This window comes from Thermobia domestica, chromosome 6, assembly GCF_964235325.1.
Source record: "Thermobia domestica chromosome 6, izTheDome1.hap1.1, whole genome shotgun sequence".
NCBI lineage: Eukaryota > Metazoa > Arthropoda > Insecta > Zygentoma > Lepismatidae > Thermobia > Thermobia domestica.
Window position 1 is genome coordinate 297219214 of NC_137459.1, and position 21808 is coordinate 297241021.

Genomic DNA, 21808 nt, shown 5'->3' on the forward strand with positions numbered 1-21808 from the left:
TAGAGACAAAATTGAAATATTATGAGATATATTTTTGTGGTGAAGAGGAAGTCCTAAAATAAGATATATTCCTCCTCCTTATTAAAAATTTTGAATATGTGTCTAAGATGGCGAACTTCAAGATAGCCGCAATGAGGTGGTATACCGTAGTAGATGCGGTTCTACCTCCATTACCCTTATCCAAGATATAGTGTCATTCTCTCTAACCATTCCAAACTTACAAGGTAACATTGCCTTATATTATACATGGCCAATGCATGCAAAACTTGAGGTCGCTTGAGACACCATTTAATATTATTCGTTGAGCTCATTTTTCTCATGGGCTACTTCGGTCTGATATGGAAGCATTTTAGGAGGCGAGACTAAGAAACTCAGAAGTCGAAACATAAGAACCATCCTAAGCAAACATGCACTGTGTAGATTATACTTACACGCCACTTCTACCAGTTTCACGATAGGTACTGCTTGACTATATAATAAACGATAGAATACTGACTGTGTATTTTTAAGCAATTTACCCAAGTGCCTTTATAATAAAAAGAAACAAAGCAAACGCAATATTACAATTGTTACACGGAAAATAAATACAAACACACAACACTACTGCAAAATGTTTTACTCTCCACAATAAACAAAAAAGGTACGAATTAGTAGAATAATATTAATTATGTACAGAATAATATTAATATCACAAACATGAATTGAAATTGACTAGAAATTTACTTATTATCAACAAACCATCGTAAAACAGATTGAAACTTAATTTAATTATGTACTAAGTAATAACAAACACTGATATATGATGTACATGGATTATTTCCTTACACTTATTCAATTTAAAACAGCGTTTCTGGGTCACTGTAAAATTTAAAATCAGATCTTTACAAGACAACATATTCAACTCGACTGCCTGTGCTATTTTTTAATTACAACGCAGGCAATTTCTTAACGATCTAAACAGGAGAATAGGTGATAATATAAAATTCTCTTAGCAGGTGATTAACTTACCTTACGGCTTCCTTAACTTTTGGGTGGCAAGACATCCCCAGATAATCATTGGAACACCAAACATTAATGGGGCGTGCTCCCCAGCTATATTCGTAAGCCGAAGGAAAATTCCCAGCCAAACGATTAACTTTCTTGAAAATACGATAGGAATGATCCTTCTTCTTTTTCAAGATTTGCTTCCGAAAAAAATCTTCATATGGGAATGGCGAATCTGTAATTAAGAATACACTTTTTAATCAATGAAGTTATGCACGAAAGTTGGCACAAAGTTTAACATACTCATGAAGTTATACATTACCAACTAATAATTCATAATACTTGTAGGATGCAGATAAAACTCATTTACAGGCTACCAAGAAATTCACGTGCTGTGTATTATGGTGATAGCACGAAGTTTACTTTTATAATATTCTTTTTCTAAGGTTAAGAAAATATTTACTGAGTAGCAGAATACATACACTGTGATAAGTATCTTAATGGTCCTTCGCGAGTATTGGTTTTATGAAATGAAGTGAAATTTCTAGTTTTACTTCCCACGATTATGCCCTTTAGGACAGAGACGGAAGATTGATGATGGTGAATGATAACACTAGTCAACAAGATTTTGGCACATAAATAAAAATACCTGATTCTAATAGAACTTTTCACGTAGAATTCGAATCTGCAATCAGTTTTTCTCCATCACCCTCAGTTTCCCCGTGACAGAGGGATTTTCTGGATTTTTTTTTTTTTTTACCATTTTTGTATTTGTAGCTCGGGTACCCTTAGGTATATAAAGACACAAATTGTATTGTATGTTAGCTTGATTTATACTTAGTAAGCCCTCTAAGTTTCATAAGAATCGCATTATTCTTTCTAGAGTAATAAACATATTTATATAAAAATATGCTATGTGTACTGTTCATTTTACCATATTCATTAGTGCAGATAAAATCTCATATAACTTCCACGAAAATTAAAATATAAGCACGGTTTATACTTCATTGGATTTGAAATAAAACATATTTTCAATGATGTATACACCGTGTCACCATTTTTTGTATGAGGGAATTTCTAGAGGGATTTTGTGGGAAACTCCCTCCAAAAAGTAGTTTATAAGATTTTTTTTCTCAACTTGCTATTTGTATATAGTGATACAGAAACAGGACCTGCACTAAAACATAGTTTTCTGTCTACTTAATAAATAATGTTAATTTCATGTGAATCGCATTATTATGTCTAAAGATATAAACTGTGTCTATTTATAGGTAATAAAGGATATACTATGCAAGACTTTTACCAAACACAAAAACCTAACGTTGACGTATTATTGTCGGCACATAGATGGATACTCAAATACAAGCACAAATACACGCATGCTTTCTGTGGAAAATAAGTCACTTTTTAATATTTTGATCTGGCAACAATGCATAAAGAAATTGATGACTCACGTAGCCTGATGACTGTTAGTAGCGTTGAGTGACGGTCCAAGCTGGACGTGTTTTAGATGTGGCCGCGTGTAAGTTGAAGTGTTTGTGCATTGTGGAGTTCGAATAGATTGTGTTGTGTGGTGATGCACTGAGTTAGATTACGTTTGTGCTGCTTCATGATTGCTGGAGTGTAGATTCGTGTATGTATGTGTGTGATACCTTACAGGATACAATATGCCGAGGAAGTGTGTAAATCACCCGGACAATTTCTGTTATATATGTGAGGAAGTGTTATCACTTCACTTGTGAGGAAGTGTTATCAGTTATATTTTGGTTGCTGTGTAGGAGACCAAGATAAGAATTGGGCTCCTCATTACATTTGTTGTACTTGCGTGAAACGTCTGACTGGGAGGGCAAATGGTGAACGAAACGAACTTCGCACCGATGATCTGGGGGGAACCAAAAGATCATTCTTCAGACTGCTACTTTTGTATAACATAGATAAAAGGAATAACCAGTAAATCTAAGCACACAGTACAGTACCCTAATTTGCCATCAGCAATTAGGCCAGTTCCATACAGTGCAGAATTACCTGTACCAGTACCTCCTGCTCATCTTACGGTAAATGAGGATTACGTACTTGAGGCAACTACTGAAGTTCCAAATGAAGATGATACTACTTATGTAGGTCTCACATCTACATTGGATCCCATCTGATAACTCAGGGTGAACTAAATGACCTCGTACGGGATTTAAAACTCTCCAAGATACAGACAGAACTTTTTGCTTCTAGACTTAAAGGCTGGAATCTGCTGCATCATGACACTAAAGTGTGTAATTTTCGAAACCGTCATACAGAGTTTCAAAACTACTATTCTCAAGAAAATGATTTATTTTTTTGTAATAATGTCTGTGCTGTGATGGATACACTCGGACATGCACATAGAAGTACAGAGTGGAGATCGTTTATTGACTCTTCCAAAACTAGTTTGAAGGTTGTCCTTTTGCACAATGGCAACAAATTTCCTTCAGTGCCTTTGGCTTATGCAACTAATATGAAGGAAACCTATGAAAACATCAAAATAGTGTTAGAAAGAATTCAGTATGAGAAATACAAGTGGACCGTTTGCTGTGATTTAAAAGTTATTTCTTTGTTAATGGGTTTGCAGCTTGGTTATACGAAATATTGTTGTTTCCTCTGCGAATGGGACAGCAGGAACAAAGCGGAACATTACATCAAGAAGGAATGGCCAACACATGTATTAACTCCTGGACAGAAGAATGCTGTTTATTCCTCACTGGTGAGCCCTGATAAGATAATTCTACCTCCTCTTCACATAAAGTTGGGGCTCTTCAAAAACTTTGTTAAGGCAATGGACAAAAGTAATGCAGGGTTTTGTTACCTCAAGGAAAAATTTCCTCGGGTTACTGACGCTAAAATCAAGGAAGGGAATTTTGTAGGCCCCCAAATAAGATGTTTGATTCGTGACCAAAAATTTGAGAATCTCCTAACTCCGGTTGAGAAAGCAGCTTGGTATTCACTTAAATGTTTAACAAAGAATTTTTTAGGAAACCAGAATGCCCCAAATTACCGTGAAATTGTGAGTGATTTCCTGCAATCATTCAAAGAAATGGGTTGGAACATGTCTCTTAAAGTTCACTTTCTAGACTCCCACCTGGATTTCTTTCCTGAAAACCTTCGTGCTGTTAGTGATGAGCATGGGGAACGTTTTCATCAGGACATTACCTCCATGGAGAAGAGATACCAGGGACAGTGGAGCTCACAAGTGCTAGCTGATTACTGTTGGACACTCAAAAGATGTTCCAGAACCCAACCACAGAAGAAAGTCGACAACTAAAACATTTTATTTAAGGTAAGTAAGTGTTCATTTATTAAGAAGATACCACCCACTTCAATTGTATTATTTATTAAGTAGACATAAAATTATGTTTTAGTGCAGTTTCTGTTTCTGTATCACTATATACAAGTAGCAGGTTAAGACAAAAAATCTTATAAACTACTTTTGGAGGGAATTTCCCACAAAATCCCTCTAGAAATTCCCTCATACAAAAATGGTGACACGGTGTATACATCATTGAAAATATGTTTTATTTCAAATCCAATGAGGTATAAACCGTGCTTATATTGTAATTTTCGTGGAAGTTATATGTGATTTTATCTGCACTAATGAATATGGTAAAATGAACAGTACACATAGCATATTTTTATATAAATATGTTTATTACTCTAGAAAGAATAATGCGATTCTTATGAAACTTAGAGGGCTTATTAAGTATAAATCAAGCTAACATACAATACAATTTGTGTGTTTATATACCTAAGGGGTACCCGAGCTACAAATACAAAAATGGTTAAAAAAAAAAAAAAAAAATCCAGGAAATCCCTCTGTCACGGGGAAACTGAGGGTGATGGAGAAAAACTGATTGCAGATTCGAATTCTCCGTGAAAAGTTCTATTAGAATCAGGTATTTTTTTTTCCGTGTGCCAGAAAAAAAGAATTTTTTGTCGACTAGTGTAATTAAATCATTAGTGGAATAAGAATGTGGGAGAAAATTGGAGAACCCCGACAAAACCCAAGGACACGATGTTGTTCACTACAAACTCACTTAAGTTGGGATCGAACATGGGTCCCTTAGTACTAGAGATGAGTGCTCTATTACTGACCAACCTACCCCCTGTCTTGGTTTTATGGTGCTAAACTTTCCAAAGCTGTATTTTACTGCATAGAAATGTGGGAAAATTGTTCCTGATAGGTATTCGCGGTTCTCGGAATTGAAAACAAGTGAAACATTAAGATACACAAGCAAATGAAAGAAAGAAAGAAAGAAAAAAGCAATGATTCATAGAAAGAGTAAATTAACATAATTTTCATGATCTCTCCTCAACCAAAGCCTGATTCTAATATGGAACGATTAAGTTTTCTACTTATTCTGTGTTATACTCTATTTATATCCAATTAAACTGATTCTGTGGACTGCTAGTTATAAGTAATCTCTGGTCTGTTTGAAGAACACTGTGTATGCTGTTATTTTGTGAACGAAAGTGGACATAGCATTCTATCTGCATGCATTCTATTTTAAATGGCATTGATTTTCACATTTCGAAAGCTTCAAATCATTCCGTTTCTAACTAAAATGAAAATGACTGCAAATATAAGAAGTCATCGTATTTATATAAATCAAAGTATACGCGTAAAATAGCGTCATAGTACTGACATTCCTACCAAAAACCCTACATTCATACAATATTCAATTAATAAAAATTAAGAACGCAATTGTTAAATAGAATTACTATAAAACACTATTCTATTTGCATTGTTTTCAGTTTCGAGTTGCTATTGCAAGACAGTATAATTTGAGCTTCCGTCCATATTAGTTATCAGTTGAATGAATCTTGCGAAACAATAAACACAATATTTTTGATACTTTAATACTAAGTAATTTTAGTCATACTGGGAAAGGCCAAAGCAGCAAGAAATTGTGATGTGTATATTGGTTAGGGAAAAGAAATTAGGAGATCGAGCCATCACTCCTTGTCGACAGCATTCGCTGGTAATATGATATACTTTATTCATCCAGCACAGAAGATATACTGTACTTCGAAACTCAGAAGAAAGAGAGATACCAAATAGGTTCCATCATAATGCAGAAATTGTTTTCGAACAGTGTGAAGAAGGTGTTTTTTTTTTTTTTGTTTTTTTCTGAATCCTACAACTTTTCAGAATAACAAGTAAGTGGATGTTCAACAGAAAAATTGGACAAAATCGCTTTGAGTTTCACGTCCTTCTTAGCACCAAGGCTACATGACACAGAGCCTATTATTTAAAGTGGGATCCCAACCACTCCTTAGGTTTGTACTCGGGGCAAATACATCCACAGGAAATCGAACCTTGGACCACGTACATTAGTCACTCGATCACGAATAGAAAAAATGTAGCTAAGAGGAAAGTACGAAACAAGAAATTGGATACTGGAAAGTTGAAAGATGAAAATAAACAAATAAGTATATAAAATACGTACATAAATTATATTCGAGAAATCCGAAGAAAATTAGAAGAAACGTACACAGGAACTAAGAGATGGTGAGAACATTTATAGAAGAGCAAAACCAAGAAACCATGGATTACTGCAGAAAATATTGAAGAAAATAGAGGAAATGATAATATAGAAGTAGAATTGTACTAATATATTCAAAAGCATTCTATGACAGGAAACATGAGGGCACACAATAATTACAAAGACAGGATTTTTTTATGTATAAGAAAACTGACAGAAATGATACAAAACTACGGACAATGCTATTTTAGGCAGATGAAAGGAATATATTGAAGTATTGGACAAAACTAGAAATCGAATATATATAGTTTGACTGAAGATTAAATAGTAACGAAAGGTCAATATAATATTGAAAGAAACTAATTAGAAAACATCTCAGATCCGTAATATAAGGGATGGAAAGTAACTTACGTAGATAACACAAATTCGGATAATTAAGTTTACTCATGTTAATTTTGTGACTGTGATTCAAGTTCTACTAACATGAGGAAAGAAAGAAATTAGGCTTTGCAATCACAGATACGAAGGGAAAAATGGCCGAGAAATATGAGAGAAAGTATAGCTGGGAATGCCAGTAGTGTTGCACCTCAGTCTCTTCTACTTAAAACTTACGTTATTTCAGCCGCAGCTGGAAGAATGTAATACTGCTTTTGCAAATGACACACTCATGTTTCGGAAAATGAATCGAAAATTAATATGATACATATGAGACTCAAGAATCTGTGAAGAATATAGAAAGATTATACAGTATATGATTAAAAAGGAAAAGCAATGGGAGATAGAAGATATAGCGTCAACCAAAAGTTAAGAGGGGAAAAAAGTATGACATAATTACAATATATCATTCTAACTCTGCAACATCGTGTCCGTGGGTTTTCTCGGGGTATTCCAGTTTCCTCCCACATGCTCATTCCACCAATTCTTCAATTCATATACTTGCCTTAATTATACGTCTCCCTTAGCGTAACACGCATAACCGTGGAACTTTAAACTGAAAGATTTCATTTCATTTTCATTCTGACTCTGCAATGAAAACTAGGTAACTATTCGCATTATCTCTAAGCAATTGAAATTAAACAATGAAATAATTTGAAGGAAATTAACATTAGACAAATCCTATTCACAAGTGGCAAACGTCTCAGTGCGCCACGCTTATTCTTAATACTAAACAGTCATGCTAATAAGTGTTGCTCTCTACGCTATCGCTTACCTGCCTGACGCCAATAGATGCCGCTAGCGTACAAACCCCAATTTGTCGAATTCATACTATTGTGACGATTTAATTGCATTTTAGACTGTACTGTTTCAATTTAATTATTTGAAAATGTCTAGCGATGATACTGATCATGAACATGTTTTGATATTCATTACTGGAAGACGAGCCGAAGCCATATTTAGATTTCAGTATTTGCATAACAGCGTGTTAGTAGGTGGGCACACTCATAATAAGTAAATCAATAAATTTGTTAAAAAAGAACAATTAGAGCTTTTAATTATGCACGATTTTAACCTTCAATGTACAGTGGGCCGAAGGCTCTGGCAGAACAACAGTAATAATACAATAAAATGTAAATCAACGTTACATTACAATAAAATGTAAATGTTAAGAGGAGTTGACAACAGGCTTTCATGACACCTAAATTTAGACTTCGGCATGGTCTTACCTAAATGTGACAGGCCATCTCGACCAAATCGATCAAACCAGTCCTCAAAATTAAAGTTTACGAACAAAATTTTCACAGATACAACTGCTGTGAAAGCCTGAGGTACATAACACTAACATAATTTATGTGGGCGGAGCTAGAGTAATAATAATAATAATAATAATAATAATAATAATAATAATAATAATAATATAATGAAACTGTATCTACTATTTTCTACTCTACTTCTTCAACAAAAGCAAGAAAGCAAAACCAAGCCATACAAATGTGTTTAAAAATCAAAATTTTTAAAAAAATCTAATAAAAATCTATCCTCCAGTAACACCTGTTGGTCCTTCTTGTATGGACACATGAAAATCTATTTACACCATTGTTCTTAAAAGGCTTATGTAGAATTCATCAAATCGACATGAACTATGGTTCGATCAAATTGAAAATGTTCTATATTATATCTGAATTTCCTCTAATTTCGACACACAGATAAATATATACATAAAACTATATATCAATCGTTGTAATATAACACTTGTGTAGTTACTTCAGAATCTACTTGCTCATAAACACACAACAACGCACTAAATCGTAGACAGACTGCAATAAACGATCAAAGAAATCTCAATTATCCAATCAGGAACACAGTCAATATAATACGTCACAATAAAATAAATTTTGCATTTCATTATGCTTACCTGACCAGAAAAATAACGTAATAAAAAGAAGTTTCCACGTATTTTGTCGTAGCCTTAATAGGAAATAACATCACTGATTGTGACCGTGCCTTTGACTTGCAAGGAAGTTAAAAATGTGCATTTGTTAGATGTCTCTAGTAGTGACATTAACCCATTTACCACTCATTTCATCAATCAACATCGGACCAGTTCAATACCAAGGAAATGCACCACAATACGTCTATTTCATGTGTTAACTCCCTAACACGCAGCTTAGAATAGAAAACGATTTTCCATGCGAAAAAATAGATAAAAAGAAAAATGCAGTTTCCCAACGTTGGGCTATTTCTCTCTCTCTCTCTCTCTCCAGAAAAATATTATTGACAGTTTTTCTTTTTGTTGTTTGTTAGAATAATACGTTGGCAGAAAACATTATTCTACGTCGCTTAGTTATGTAGTGTATTGAGTTTTCAGCGGAATAACTACAAAACAAACGCTGCTTTTTTTTTCTTAAAAAAATAAAAAAAAAAATCACGAGTACATTCACACGTCAACTGCAAAATTAAATTTCAGTCTTCCACGAGTGAGATGACTCCTTGATTAGATTTCCGAGATCTACAACTAATGTTCAACCTGATTTAAAACTGCACGTGTCAGCAGCCGTAACGTGTGTGTCAAGAATGTGTTCTCTCTTTCATTAGAAATGAGAGCACACTTAAACTCAACTTTTGTCTTTAAGCGTTACTTATTGAAATTTTCATTTATTCCACAAGACTCCGAAAAATACGTGTTGGCAATATATGAATAACATATGACGCAATTTGCATCGGCCCGAATCTTGTACAGCACTCAAATACGTACCATACATGTCCTGTAACATCACCGTCTTTCGAGACTTCATTGAAGCAACTTTCAAAACACGATCTCGGCTATTGAAACTAAAAATTCTTCCAGAATTACTATCTCATAACAAAAATTGCTTTCCAAAAGTTGCTAATAATGTTTACTGAATCATCACAATGAACACTTTTTGTTAAGAATTCTCTTAACAAATAAATTTTAATGTCTTTCTTGCGTACCGAAGCTACACGATACTCGGACTTACAGCTTGATGTAGAATCCAAACACCATGCACTCCACCGGAAACAAACCCGAATCAATTATATAGTCATTTGGTTTGCTTATCTCTGTTGCTGTTTAAATACAGATTATGTGAAAGCAAGTGTCTGAAGAAACTATTTGCATTATGTTGTGTTTTATCCTTCGAGACAGTTATCAATCAGGCTATACTTTTAAAATAAATAAAATTGAATATTTTTCTTGAGTTTTTGTGTTCTGCGTCCTTATGCAACGCCGTGGTTGTGAAATGTGTGCTTGAATCTGGTGCGGTAGGGGATGCACATATCATGCAAGATCAACCCTTACAGTACGTTTTTTTTTTTTTTTTTTTTTTTTTTTTTTTTTTTTTTTTTTTTTTTTACCACAGTATATCACCACCATGGCAGCTGAATTACAGGAGGCCACCGGATTCCGTTAATATTTCTCTTGTTAGTGAACATGACTGTATAAAGAACAACAATACAAACAATATTCATCATGCACAAGCACTTATAGCCCAACACTTCTACAGCTTTACTATCACACTACTTCCAACTAACTACTATGGTCAAGCAAACAATACAATTGAAACTAGCAATCAGGGGTGTTCGAAACATGTTATCCTTCCAAATAATTATGTTGCTACTTCTTTCTGCTGACCCTCAAAAGTTTTTATCACAGTCTTGTCGATCGGAATTATGACTGAAAATTCAGGTTCAATATAAAACGATATTTCCGCATTTCAACGTTATGTACAGAACAAAGAGACTGAATGAAACTATTCCATTCAAGTTCCTTCTTCAGTTGTCAAAAAAAGTAACTTTTTCAATGGAACTACAAAGGAACAAATTACTTAACATGTCAGAAAACTAAGAATATATGAACCATGTTTTCGTAAGTAAAATGTACCTACAGTTCTGAACTCTGAAGTGTTAGAAATTGCACAAAGTACTTCGACCGACTAGACATGGATGTATCGTTAGGTCGAAAATAATAGAGGATATTCAGGATTTTCGTAAGTACTTCTTTTTGAATCTGCATCGAAATTTAAAAACCTTTCAGGATGAAAAGCTCAATTTAAACAAATATATATATATATATATATATATATATATATATATATATATATATATATATATATACGTAGGTATTAAAAAAGAAGATTCTCGTATTCACCAAGAATCTGTTATTCTACCATTCCCATTGGCTACAAAGGCAGATTTGGGTTGAATAATTAATTTTATAAATACACAAACAAAGAAATGGCTAAGAAAAAGGTGCCCATAATGCGTACCGTTGAAAAAAGTATGTATATATGTATGTGTCAGTATTACTAAACTCATGAAGAGATTTGCTCAACTATATGCTGGAAGTTGCGAAAACGAAACTACCTAATACATATGTATGTTAAGTGCGAACACCCCTATTCATTAAGAACACAAACTATATTCAAAATAAGTAACAAGCAATAAAACAGCACTCATGCATTAAACACACATGATTAGGTCATGTACCAGAATTAAACTCTGTATCTCCATCTGCCACCAGATCTTCTTCTGATACTTTTTTAACCACCACCACGTCAGCATTCTCAGCATCCTTATGAGCCACTTTACTCACTGTTGAATAAAATTACAAGTTGAGTAGAAGAAATTTCCGATACACTCTTATTGCAAGTTATTTTAGCTTTACAACTATCTTTTGTCGCATTGTAACTTGCAAATCCATGCAAATATCCACACTGATTGTAAATGCGTACTGCCAACATTTTACCCATTTTCACCCATCTTATGAATTTTCACTCCAAAGAAAAGCATCTTATATTTTTGTTGAAGCCTTTAATTTCCCTTGTGTAATTACTTATATCCAAAATTGCACTTGAATTTAAAAATAATATATATTTTAATAACCAAGTAGTTCATCGAAAAAATTTTACTAAAAGCGAAAATTACAAGTTTATTGATAATTCTCACATTGTATTTTACGTAAAGTGCAACCATCTCATTACCGTGAGTTGTATAAAACACTCAAGTTTTGTTTAAATAAAGACATAACGAAATAGAGAAGTCAATGACTGATGCTACAGTATGAAATAAAATTAGCATATCGCACCTTCTCGAGAAAAGTGACAAGTCAAAAAACCTTAAGGTCGAACTTCGTATCCCTCGCGAGAAAAATGACATAACTCGTAACTTGTTTTAACATTATTTTGTAATCACAATTTTTTTTCTTTTATGTGCAAAAGTGTTGTAAATATAGCTTTAAAATTATCCCAAAATCAGAGTGTATTAGAACAAAAATGACAAATTTCGTGTTATGTCACTTTTCTTGAGAAGGTGCGATATACTAAAAGGGAAACACAGTATGTAGTTTATAACTCAAACCAACTTAGTAAATTGCTTAACTATATTTTTGTAGTTCTAGTATTCACTTATACAACATTAACCTCCAAAGACAAATAATTCGTTTCCATTTTTACAAGTTATGTATCTACTTATGTAATTAATATAGCCTAAACAGTATATTTTAGTGGCATGATTATTATACCAACTTCGTCAGGAAAAAGGACGTCTGACACTGAATGTGTTATCTCAAAAATCTATCTATTATCATCTCTCTCACTTCAGAGTCTGATTCCTGAATAATCCTTGCACTTTTCGGAAATGGAAGGATTATTCAGGGATCAGAATCTGAAGTGAATGAGATGATTGTTAATATTCTTAAGCGTGTTTAGCATACCGTCTCAATATGTATAATTCACAAGAGCTAATAAAGAGTAGTCAGCGAATCTTGTGTGTAAATAGTAACAATCGAAACCGTGGGAACTTCTTCACGAGTGAACACTTCATGCAAAAGAGAGCCAAATGATGTTTAAATGCTCAGTCCGACTCCTAACTAAAATACAGTTCCGCTCATATTTTCCCGTCAAAACAAGTTTTCACGTTTCTATTCACTTTTTTTTTTTTTTTTTAATTTTCTAGGCACTATGCTAAACAATGGCAGTATCTCTCTATCTATATGGGAGTAATGATGTTTGTCCCCCATCTTCTCTTACACCGCTTGACCGATTTTTGATGACTTTTCGCACCAGACCTGAACTTTGTATCGCTTCGGATTTTATCATATTACTTTGATTAAAATGCATTTCTTGGGCGGGGGTGGAGTGGGGGGCGAGAAGTTAAAAATTTACGGAAAAATTTAGTATCTCACGATCTTCTCAACTTACGAAGATTAATCTTGGTACACAAATTCTTCATTTAAAATAATAGAACCGTCCCAGCGTTTTCTTAACATTTCCGTTTTAAGGAATGGCAAAGGGGACGGACATCTTCTACGTATGTAAAAATCTGTTCGTAATCTCCTTCTAGTAGCGCCGATCTTGATTATTTCTGGTACATGAGTGAACCTTGACCTATTTTATGCTCTTACCACATTTCCGGTAAACGAGTGAAAAGTAAGGGGTATGACACGTAAAAATATATTTCATGACTAACTCCCCCTAGACCGCTGTACTGACTTTCATGATTATTGGTACGTGAGTGGACCCTGGCTTACCTTACGTTTTAGTACATTTTTACTAAGGAAAGGAGAAGGCGTGGGGGAACATCATGTAAAAATAATCGAAATCGACCGATATTAGTGTCCAATCCCTAGTTTTTGGAGTTGATGAGATTATCATTAACACTCCCCACGTCGTTGAACTCCAAGTTTAGCCCCATCGATAAGGGCTAGTGTATTAAGAGGGTGACATGTAAAATAATAGAAAACATTCGGCATTAGTGTCCAATGCATGAGATGAATAGTGACACTGCAGACGCAATTTAAGCCGAAATTCACTCCTTACGCGTATCCTAAGGGAAGAATGGGGTTCAAGAAATTTACATAAACATATTCCATTCGTGCGAAGAACTGGCATTTCAGCTAGTATAAATGTAAACCAAATCTACGACTTTGTTCACACAAAGGAATGTGTAAAAATCTTAGCAATATGATAGTCATGGTTAATGCAACTACATGGCACTCGGACTAGATAAAGTTTGGTTAACTGATATTTAGCCACATACGTTCATTTAAAGACTTCCTACTTATAACATTGAGTACATTACTTTTAGGTGTCTACTAAGAGTTTGAAATTGATAAAAATATACAATGTATGATGGCCAGCAGTTTCAAAATACATACTGTCTATATATACAAGTGATTCATATTTCTCCAAATTTCACGCTTCAAAACACAAACATATTGCCTAACACAATTTTTAACCCAACAAAGCTTGAACACGACATTATATTTATTCATTGAGTAAATGCAAAAGGATTTCATTTGATTTCTAAACAGTTCGAAAAAGCTTTTCATATTTCCAGCAATCCATTGCACCATTTTTTACCCGAAATATTATGATTACTATTGGATGCATGAATTAATTCCCGCTGTTTTTTATACCAATGATAAATTGTCATTCCATAAGAATAGAATAATATCTTCTACTGAAAGTACTGTCCCTCGGCAGCTAAAACCTTTTCGCACTTTTCGGGTAATAAATGTATTCCGCTAATGTTGTTTTTTAGGCACAAAGCTTGCCATGTTCAAGACACTGAAAACAAATGTTCCTTTCACTTCACTCGAAAATCAAATAGTGCTCTGAAACCCAAGGATAGCACTTCCAAATAGATATCCTATCACAGTCCGCTGTGCTGCAATAAGACAAGTACTGCCCAATGTTCATCAACAGCGAAAATTAATTCAAGCACCTAATATGTATATTATATAGTACAGCGGATCCTAAAAATAAACTACTTCCAACATTTTGTTTACAATAATCTTGAAACTGCGTCTCTTACGAATATTATTATTTCATCTACGTAATAATAACACTGGTCAATATTATTAGACCTGTCTTCATTTCTCAGAAAAGCATTTTGGAAACAGTGGAATACCCAAGCTTATATAATTTTATATAAGAATATTTCTTTTCAACTTTTTTGGAATACTTCTACGATGCAAACCTGAGAAAATTCAAAGATTCAAGGCATCATCAAATTACCTCGATTTTTTATTTCTGCTTTATAATGTCATTCATTTGAATAATTAGTATTTTTCTGACTAGAGTATGTACTTCTTTGTTAAAATTAAAATAATTCGTAACAGTTTCAATAATGTAACGTTTATCTTCCTCAGACGTTAATTGGCAGAGTCAAGATGGATGGAGTTAAATGTCATTCAATTTAATTTTGGTGCAATTTATATACATTTATATTTAATTGATGTTCTGTTCAACTATGTGATTCATTTCAGAAATATAGAAGCTACGGTATTGAAGATCGAACTAAAGCCTTCAAGAAAATTATTAACACACTGTAGGAAATGCAATATATATTTAAAAGGTCAGCTAATCTGCAGACGTGATATATTTTTTTCGTCAAATAACAGCATCTTATCTCCAGTAATACTTGTGGTTCTCGAAATCTCACCGTATGAGTGACTAGCAAGTCGTATCTATAGTTAAACTAGAGCTGAACAATTTTATCGTATCACAGGAAGAATATGCAACAAATGTTTACTTTAAATGCTCTATCTTGTGTATATAAATGTGCCTATGGATAAGCATTTCAACTATTTTAAAGTGGTCACTATAAATATCATAAACAGTAAAGTTGTATTTATTTACTTTTTTAATGAATGGGGATAAGAGAAAAGTCTTAGTTGAAATCCTAGCTTTCTTCAATGAGAATAAACATATGAGAATACATATGACAATGAGAATTGTGTGATCAGAATGTTAATAACGAAAATCATTACGCTCTTTAAATAATAATAATAATAATAATAATAATAATAATAATAATAATAATAATAATAATAATAATAATAATAATAATAATAATAATAATAATAATAATAATCATAATCATAATAATAATAATAATAATAATAATAAAAACCAAGGGTCAGACCTAAATCCGTATCTCGGAGCCGAAAACAATAAGTTCACCCCGATCACATGAAAATCGATAGACTATTTTTGAAAGATAAAATTCCTGCACAACCAAAAGGTGCTAGCTTGAGAACATATAATTAATATGATACGAATACAGAATGGTCTTTCACTTAACTCTTATTCAGATGGCAGTGCAGACTGAAATCTTTAACAGAGCTACGTTTTTTGTTTCTTTTTCAAAAGCAACGATAAAAATATCAATGATATGAAACCAGCTTCAGACACGGAAGCTTCTCTGCATTTAATTTTACTGCACCACGACTGATAATAAATTAGATGGAAGAACGCTCCACACATCTAATATAATGTTTTATTTCATCTAAGACGGTCCTCTTATTCCCATCTATCATCTTTTCTACTGATACAGTATTACGTCTTTTTGCTTACGCTAACCGCAGGTTAAAGAAAATTTGACAATTCGTTACATTTATATACAAAAGAAAGCATTTAAGGTAAATGAGAATATACTTGTGCCATCTGATCAGCGAGCAGTCTTCTCTGCCAACTACAGATAGAGTATGACTGCTCAAGAAATCTCATGAAGAGGAGTAAAACCGAAACATAACAGGCGATGGTCTCGGTTGTACTTTTCCTCGCCTTTGTACTAGTTTTCCCTTCCTCATACCAATATGTGTTGGGGCATATTCAGATGTTTGAAAACGCAACGTTATACTTAATTGATGTAGGTCTATGGCTTGACATCTCCTAATATAATTCGAGAATATTCAGAAAAGCAATTTACGAAATTTAATAAGGGACATTGGCCAAGAATTTAATGCCAGATTCGATTGGTTGCAGGACCGAGTTTAGATTGTTCACACCGAAGGAAGCTAGAAACGCTAACCATTTCTCATAAGGGGACTCACGCACCCTCTCCTGGTCTAGTGGTTAGCGCGCACGCTTTTAATGCAGAATCCTGGGTTCGACTCACGGTGGGAGAGTCTTGAAAAATTTGAAATCATTACGTAACCAACAAAACAACGAGGGAGTCCATGTATACAATAGTGCTTATAAGTATTGACTAGAAAGGCCTAAGGTTCACGTTTAATATGAATCATTATAACTGCATCATGCTGCATTCATCGTTACGGAAGAACCTCCACAACAGCATTTCATGAAAACACATATCTGAAAAGTAGTAAGATTAAAAATAATTCTATTATAAAGTGAGGAGGGTACCGCTTTGGTTGTCTTATATGACTAGTGTCTGTCTTGGCAAAATTCGACACGCAAAACATGAAACCATATCCGGCGCTTTTTGTTAATTTAGATATTTAATATTCATGTAACCTTGCAGATCTTCTTTAGATGTTTCAAAGCTCTTATTTCAAGCTAAATAAATTGTGCTGCACATTAGTTCGGCACTGTGGGATTACTGTTAAATCTGTTTTAGCCACAGGTATGTTCTTCAGAAAGCAGTGTTATATCGTGCTTATAGCACGAACATACATTTTTGGTTTGTTTGCACGCGTAGTTTTCTTTGTATCTCCCATCAATTCCCAATATTGCACTTTTTAAATATTTGCGAGACCTGTTGTATATCCGCCAAAAATTCGTAGGAATAATTAAAGAAAGAAAAAAATGAAATTAAATTAGAAATGTGCCAGCAAAACTTACATCAATTAAGGACTTTACATAGCCATAATTTACTTTACAATTTTAAATTGTTACTATTAAGATACTATACACTGTTCCAACCTGTAACACATCAATATTTGTAAATTTGAGTACACTTGTAAACTTAGCGTGAAATATCTCCCAAACGTGTACCAATTGAAAAGAATGGGAAAATATTTACCAAATAAAATAAAGTAACACTCACCAGCCAGATCTGTTACTCTCCACCACTCACTGTTTACTCTGCTATGTATTTTCTTGAACATAATAGTCAGACAATTAAGCTTGAACTGGAAACTTGTTGTTATTGATATTGAATACTTCGGACAAACGAGTGATCAATATTGCTTTTTCGTTTGGTAAATATAACAACTATCCGTGCACAATTAAGTGCACATGGGAAAAATATACTAAAAAAATGGCATATGAATACAAGATCGTGACATACTAATTCGAGAATTTAAAGGAAAGGACAATATCACACTTGTGTTTATCAGAACACAAACCATAGAAGATAAGTAAATTCCATTACTGACAGGTAAGCAAAGTAACCAGGAAAAAAATGAAAATATTTCGAATGATATTCATTTGATATTTCCTTATGAAACAGAAAAAGATTAGAAATATCTAATTGATGTAATCCATAGTTTCTGTATTATTTAATGATAGCATATTATCATCTTTACCTTGTTGCACCTGAGGAAGTTCAATCACATCATCCTGCATTTCCTGGCTGGCTTCTTTCACAAGGGATGATTTGGACACCTCGGCTAGGAAGGGGCATTTATTTGTAACATCCGTATCTATAAGAGAAAATAAATGGCTCCTGAAATTACAAGCTAACAAGTATTTAAATTCCATAAACACTCCATCCAATGCCTTGCATTATACTGCATACTACGATATGTGTTGCACATGGAACATTGGAATGTTGTCCGCTGCCCAGTTCTTTATCTCACAGTCTTGCTAAAAACTAAACTTACACGCTAAGACGTAAAAAATAAATATGAAAAAGGCAAGTTAATAGAACTCTGCTTTACACAATCTTATAATAATAATAATAATAATTCATATCGCTAATACGATACTAAGATAAGAACTGACATGTATTTAAAAGCTTGCTTATTCAGTTAATATACGTAAAATGCATTGCTGAAAAACGGGCTAATGTTACAATATCAATCGATGAACTGTAGATCAAATTCGAAGTTTAAACTGCATTCAATTTCTACGTAGTTTTCGGAAAGACGAAGTCTAAATTGATACAACTGAAAATACTTTTTACCTACACATGTTTAGCGTCCTAGAAATGGTATGATGAATAAAATAAATGTGGGAAAAACATAGAGGTCAATAAAATCGGTTATCAATCGAAGTACGCGAATTTGAATGAATTTGCAGTGTTAGGAATTTGAGTCAAGTAGGGAACGCTATTATGGAAAGAAAAGTTGGGTCCGAAGAAATATGCATACCATACATCAACCAGAGAACTACAATATGTCGTTTCGTAATACTGACACAATCCCAGACTTACAAACAAGCAGCATGACAGATTATTAAATCCCAGAATCAGTGGCAAAATGCCGTAAATTCCATATTTTGCAATTTAGTTATACTTTCCGGAAGAATGCAATTTCTGAAATTAGATTTTTGTTGTTGTTGTTGTTTTTTCTGTTCGCCTAGTAAGCTTTATTCGTGCTCAAGTAACAGGATACGAAATAAGAATTGACTGTCTCCTACCTGTGAACTGATGAGTGATTCCATCGTCTGATAATATTGATAAACGATCCTTTACAGTCAGTTGCCACTGAAATGTGGAAAGTGCAAGGTAAACGTGATGTATCTTTACTTGTTGGAATTTTGAATAATAAAGTAAAATGTAGATGTTTAATATGGAAGATACAGCCAGGTATTGAGAGTCTTTAGGATGAGTAATACATGGTTGCTGTTGGTGGATTGCAGTGTTTCAAGATGCCAAAAGTAGGCCTTTCTATGAAAGAAAAAGTGGAAAAATTTGTGAATGAATTTGGGTGTAGTGTGTTTTCAATGGATGGTGTAGTACTATTTGTAAAATGTGTGACAATAATTTCCACGAAGAGAGAGAGAGAGATAGAGAAAAGGTAATTTTGTCACCCATCACATAAGCACTGTAAAGAATAAATCTGCAGGGACACGAAAATCCGTGCAACGGTTCAGAACCTTCTTCAAGCATTCACAAATCCCGCATCGCATAGTAAGTTCTGCGAATGATTTCTGTGAAATTCATGAAATCACCTACAGTTTGTCGGTATAGTTCCTTATGTCGACATTTCTTCACGAAAGTTATTATATATACATACAGGGTGTTAATGAACTATACCGATAAACTGTAGGTGATTCCTCACATCAAAATAAGAGAAAGTTCATACGGACCTATGGCGAAAAGTGCAAACAGAGCTAGGGCTGTCCAAATCACGGAAAAGCTAAATTTCAATAGGCCCTATTTCGAATTCCAGAAACTGTGGATGGTAGCTCTTATCAGAGGGAAGGAAGCCACGCATACACAATCCAAAAGTGCTTATTTAATCAATTGTCAATAGGTGTAGAGGGTATTCCGTACAGGGTGTAATTCTCCGATATGCTTTCAATAGAGTTTTCAGATATATCCTGATTTCAATAAGGGTCCAAAGTAGGCATGACGTAAGCCTTGACAACAATGAACATCCAGTGCTTTGCAGGAAAGGCGGAAGTGTTAGGAACCGGCAACTCCATGTTTTTTTTTTTTTTTTTTTTGTGTGTGTGTGTGTGTGTGTGTGTGTTCGGAATAACGTGTGATGATATGTATTTCCTCACGGTATATTTCACGTTTTCTTCACTTACACGCGTGAAAGAAAACATCGCAGCATACGTTTTCCTCAGTACGAGAGACCGTGCTGCTGACGATCCTTAACACTTCCGACATCGCGCCAAAGGATTCTATGTTCATGCCTACTTTGGACCAATCATAAAGTCAGAGCATATCTCAAAATTTGGTTGATGGCATGTCTTGAAATTTCACCCAGCAAGGAATACTCTGTACACCCATTGAACATTAATGAAATATGCATTTTTGGATTGCGTATGCGTGACTTCCTTTACGCTGATAAGGGCCACCATCCACAGTCTCTTGAATTCGAAATAGGACCTCCTGAAATTTGGCTTTTTCGTGGTTTTGGACAGAACAAGCTCTGAAACTAAGCACTTATCGCCATAGGTCCATATGAACTTTTTCTCTTATTTTTATGTGAGGAATCACCTCCTACAGTTTGTCGGTATAGCTCATCAACACCCTGTATATATATATATAAACCAAGAAGTACGAAGGAAATCGTCTTTGAGAAAGACAAATACTTATGTCGATAATGTAACAGAACTGGTAACCAAATCCGTGAAAATATTGGTGAGACACTATATGAATTTCAATTTATAAAACATACGACGTTCTATGCTGTTTCGTTCCTTATGTTGTAGCTGGAACTTTCAAAGTGTCGAAACACACTGTACTTGATTTCATCAAGAGTTCTCGAAAATGTAAATGGTACAGCTCTTTACGAAATTTCTTACTGCTTTGTGGCCAGATAAATTTAACACATGAAAAGAAACCATATCACAGATGAAGCCGCACACGTCAAAAAGTGCAGCAAAAGCCCTTAAGGTTCTATTTCCAAATATGCTTTATGTCAACCAGATACGCTACATAAAATTGCAGAGAAAATGTGTTCTTATTTTTCAGACGTAGACTTTCTCGTGTCGAATCTCAAACAAGGATTTGGAAGCACTATCGGGAACCAATGTCTTTCGTAAGATGACACCTAAACCTCCGCCTCCAATCTTGCCAGCCTTAACGATAGGGTGCAACGACTACAGCTGCTTTCTATTATGCTAACAGCTTTCAATTAGCTAAAAGAATCATTGATACTTTCGATGAAGATGATACATCTGCAATTACAATTGTGCAGAGTTTAATTAAGAATAATTCCTTCAAAAAGGATTTAGGTTTCATTGCTACACACTTTGGTAAGCTGCCACACGCTATTACTAACTTTGCGAAAAAGAATGAAACTGACTACTTCCTGTATCTTCGCTGTCAAAGAGAAGAGTGTTGTACCTAGCGATAAGGGTGCACACATTCGGCTAAAATGTGTTCGTGTTAAAAGTGCTAATTCAGAGTTGAAAAAATTGAAGAGCATTACTTGTGGTACGGAAGGTGGTGGTGCTGTTGACGCTGATAGGAATTCATTGCAAATTGTT

At 34.1% G+C, this 21808-nt stretch overlaps 1 protein-coding gene across 2 annotated transcripts in view; it reads right to left on the reverse strand.

The window, feature by feature from the left end:
- LOC145688527 (5-aminolevulinate synthase, erythroid-specific, mitochondrial-like) overlaps positions 1 to 21808 on the reverse strand; it is a 63084-nt gene that overhangs the window by 29601 nt on the left and 11675 nt on the right. The window contains exons 3-5 of one of the 2 annotated variants that reach the window (XM_081762896.1): positions 18226 to 18342; positions 11439 to 11543; positions 1009 to 1219 (exon numbers count right to left, since the gene is read on the reverse strand). In XM_081762896.1, coding sequence (XP_081619022.1) covers positions 1009 to 1219; positions 11439 to 11543; positions 18226 to 18342 — 433 coding nt within the window. The remainder of the gene's footprint in view (positions 1 to 1008; positions 1220 to 11438; positions 11544 to 18225; positions 18343 to 21808) is intronic. The other variant, XM_081762897.1, reaches the window with a different exon arrangement.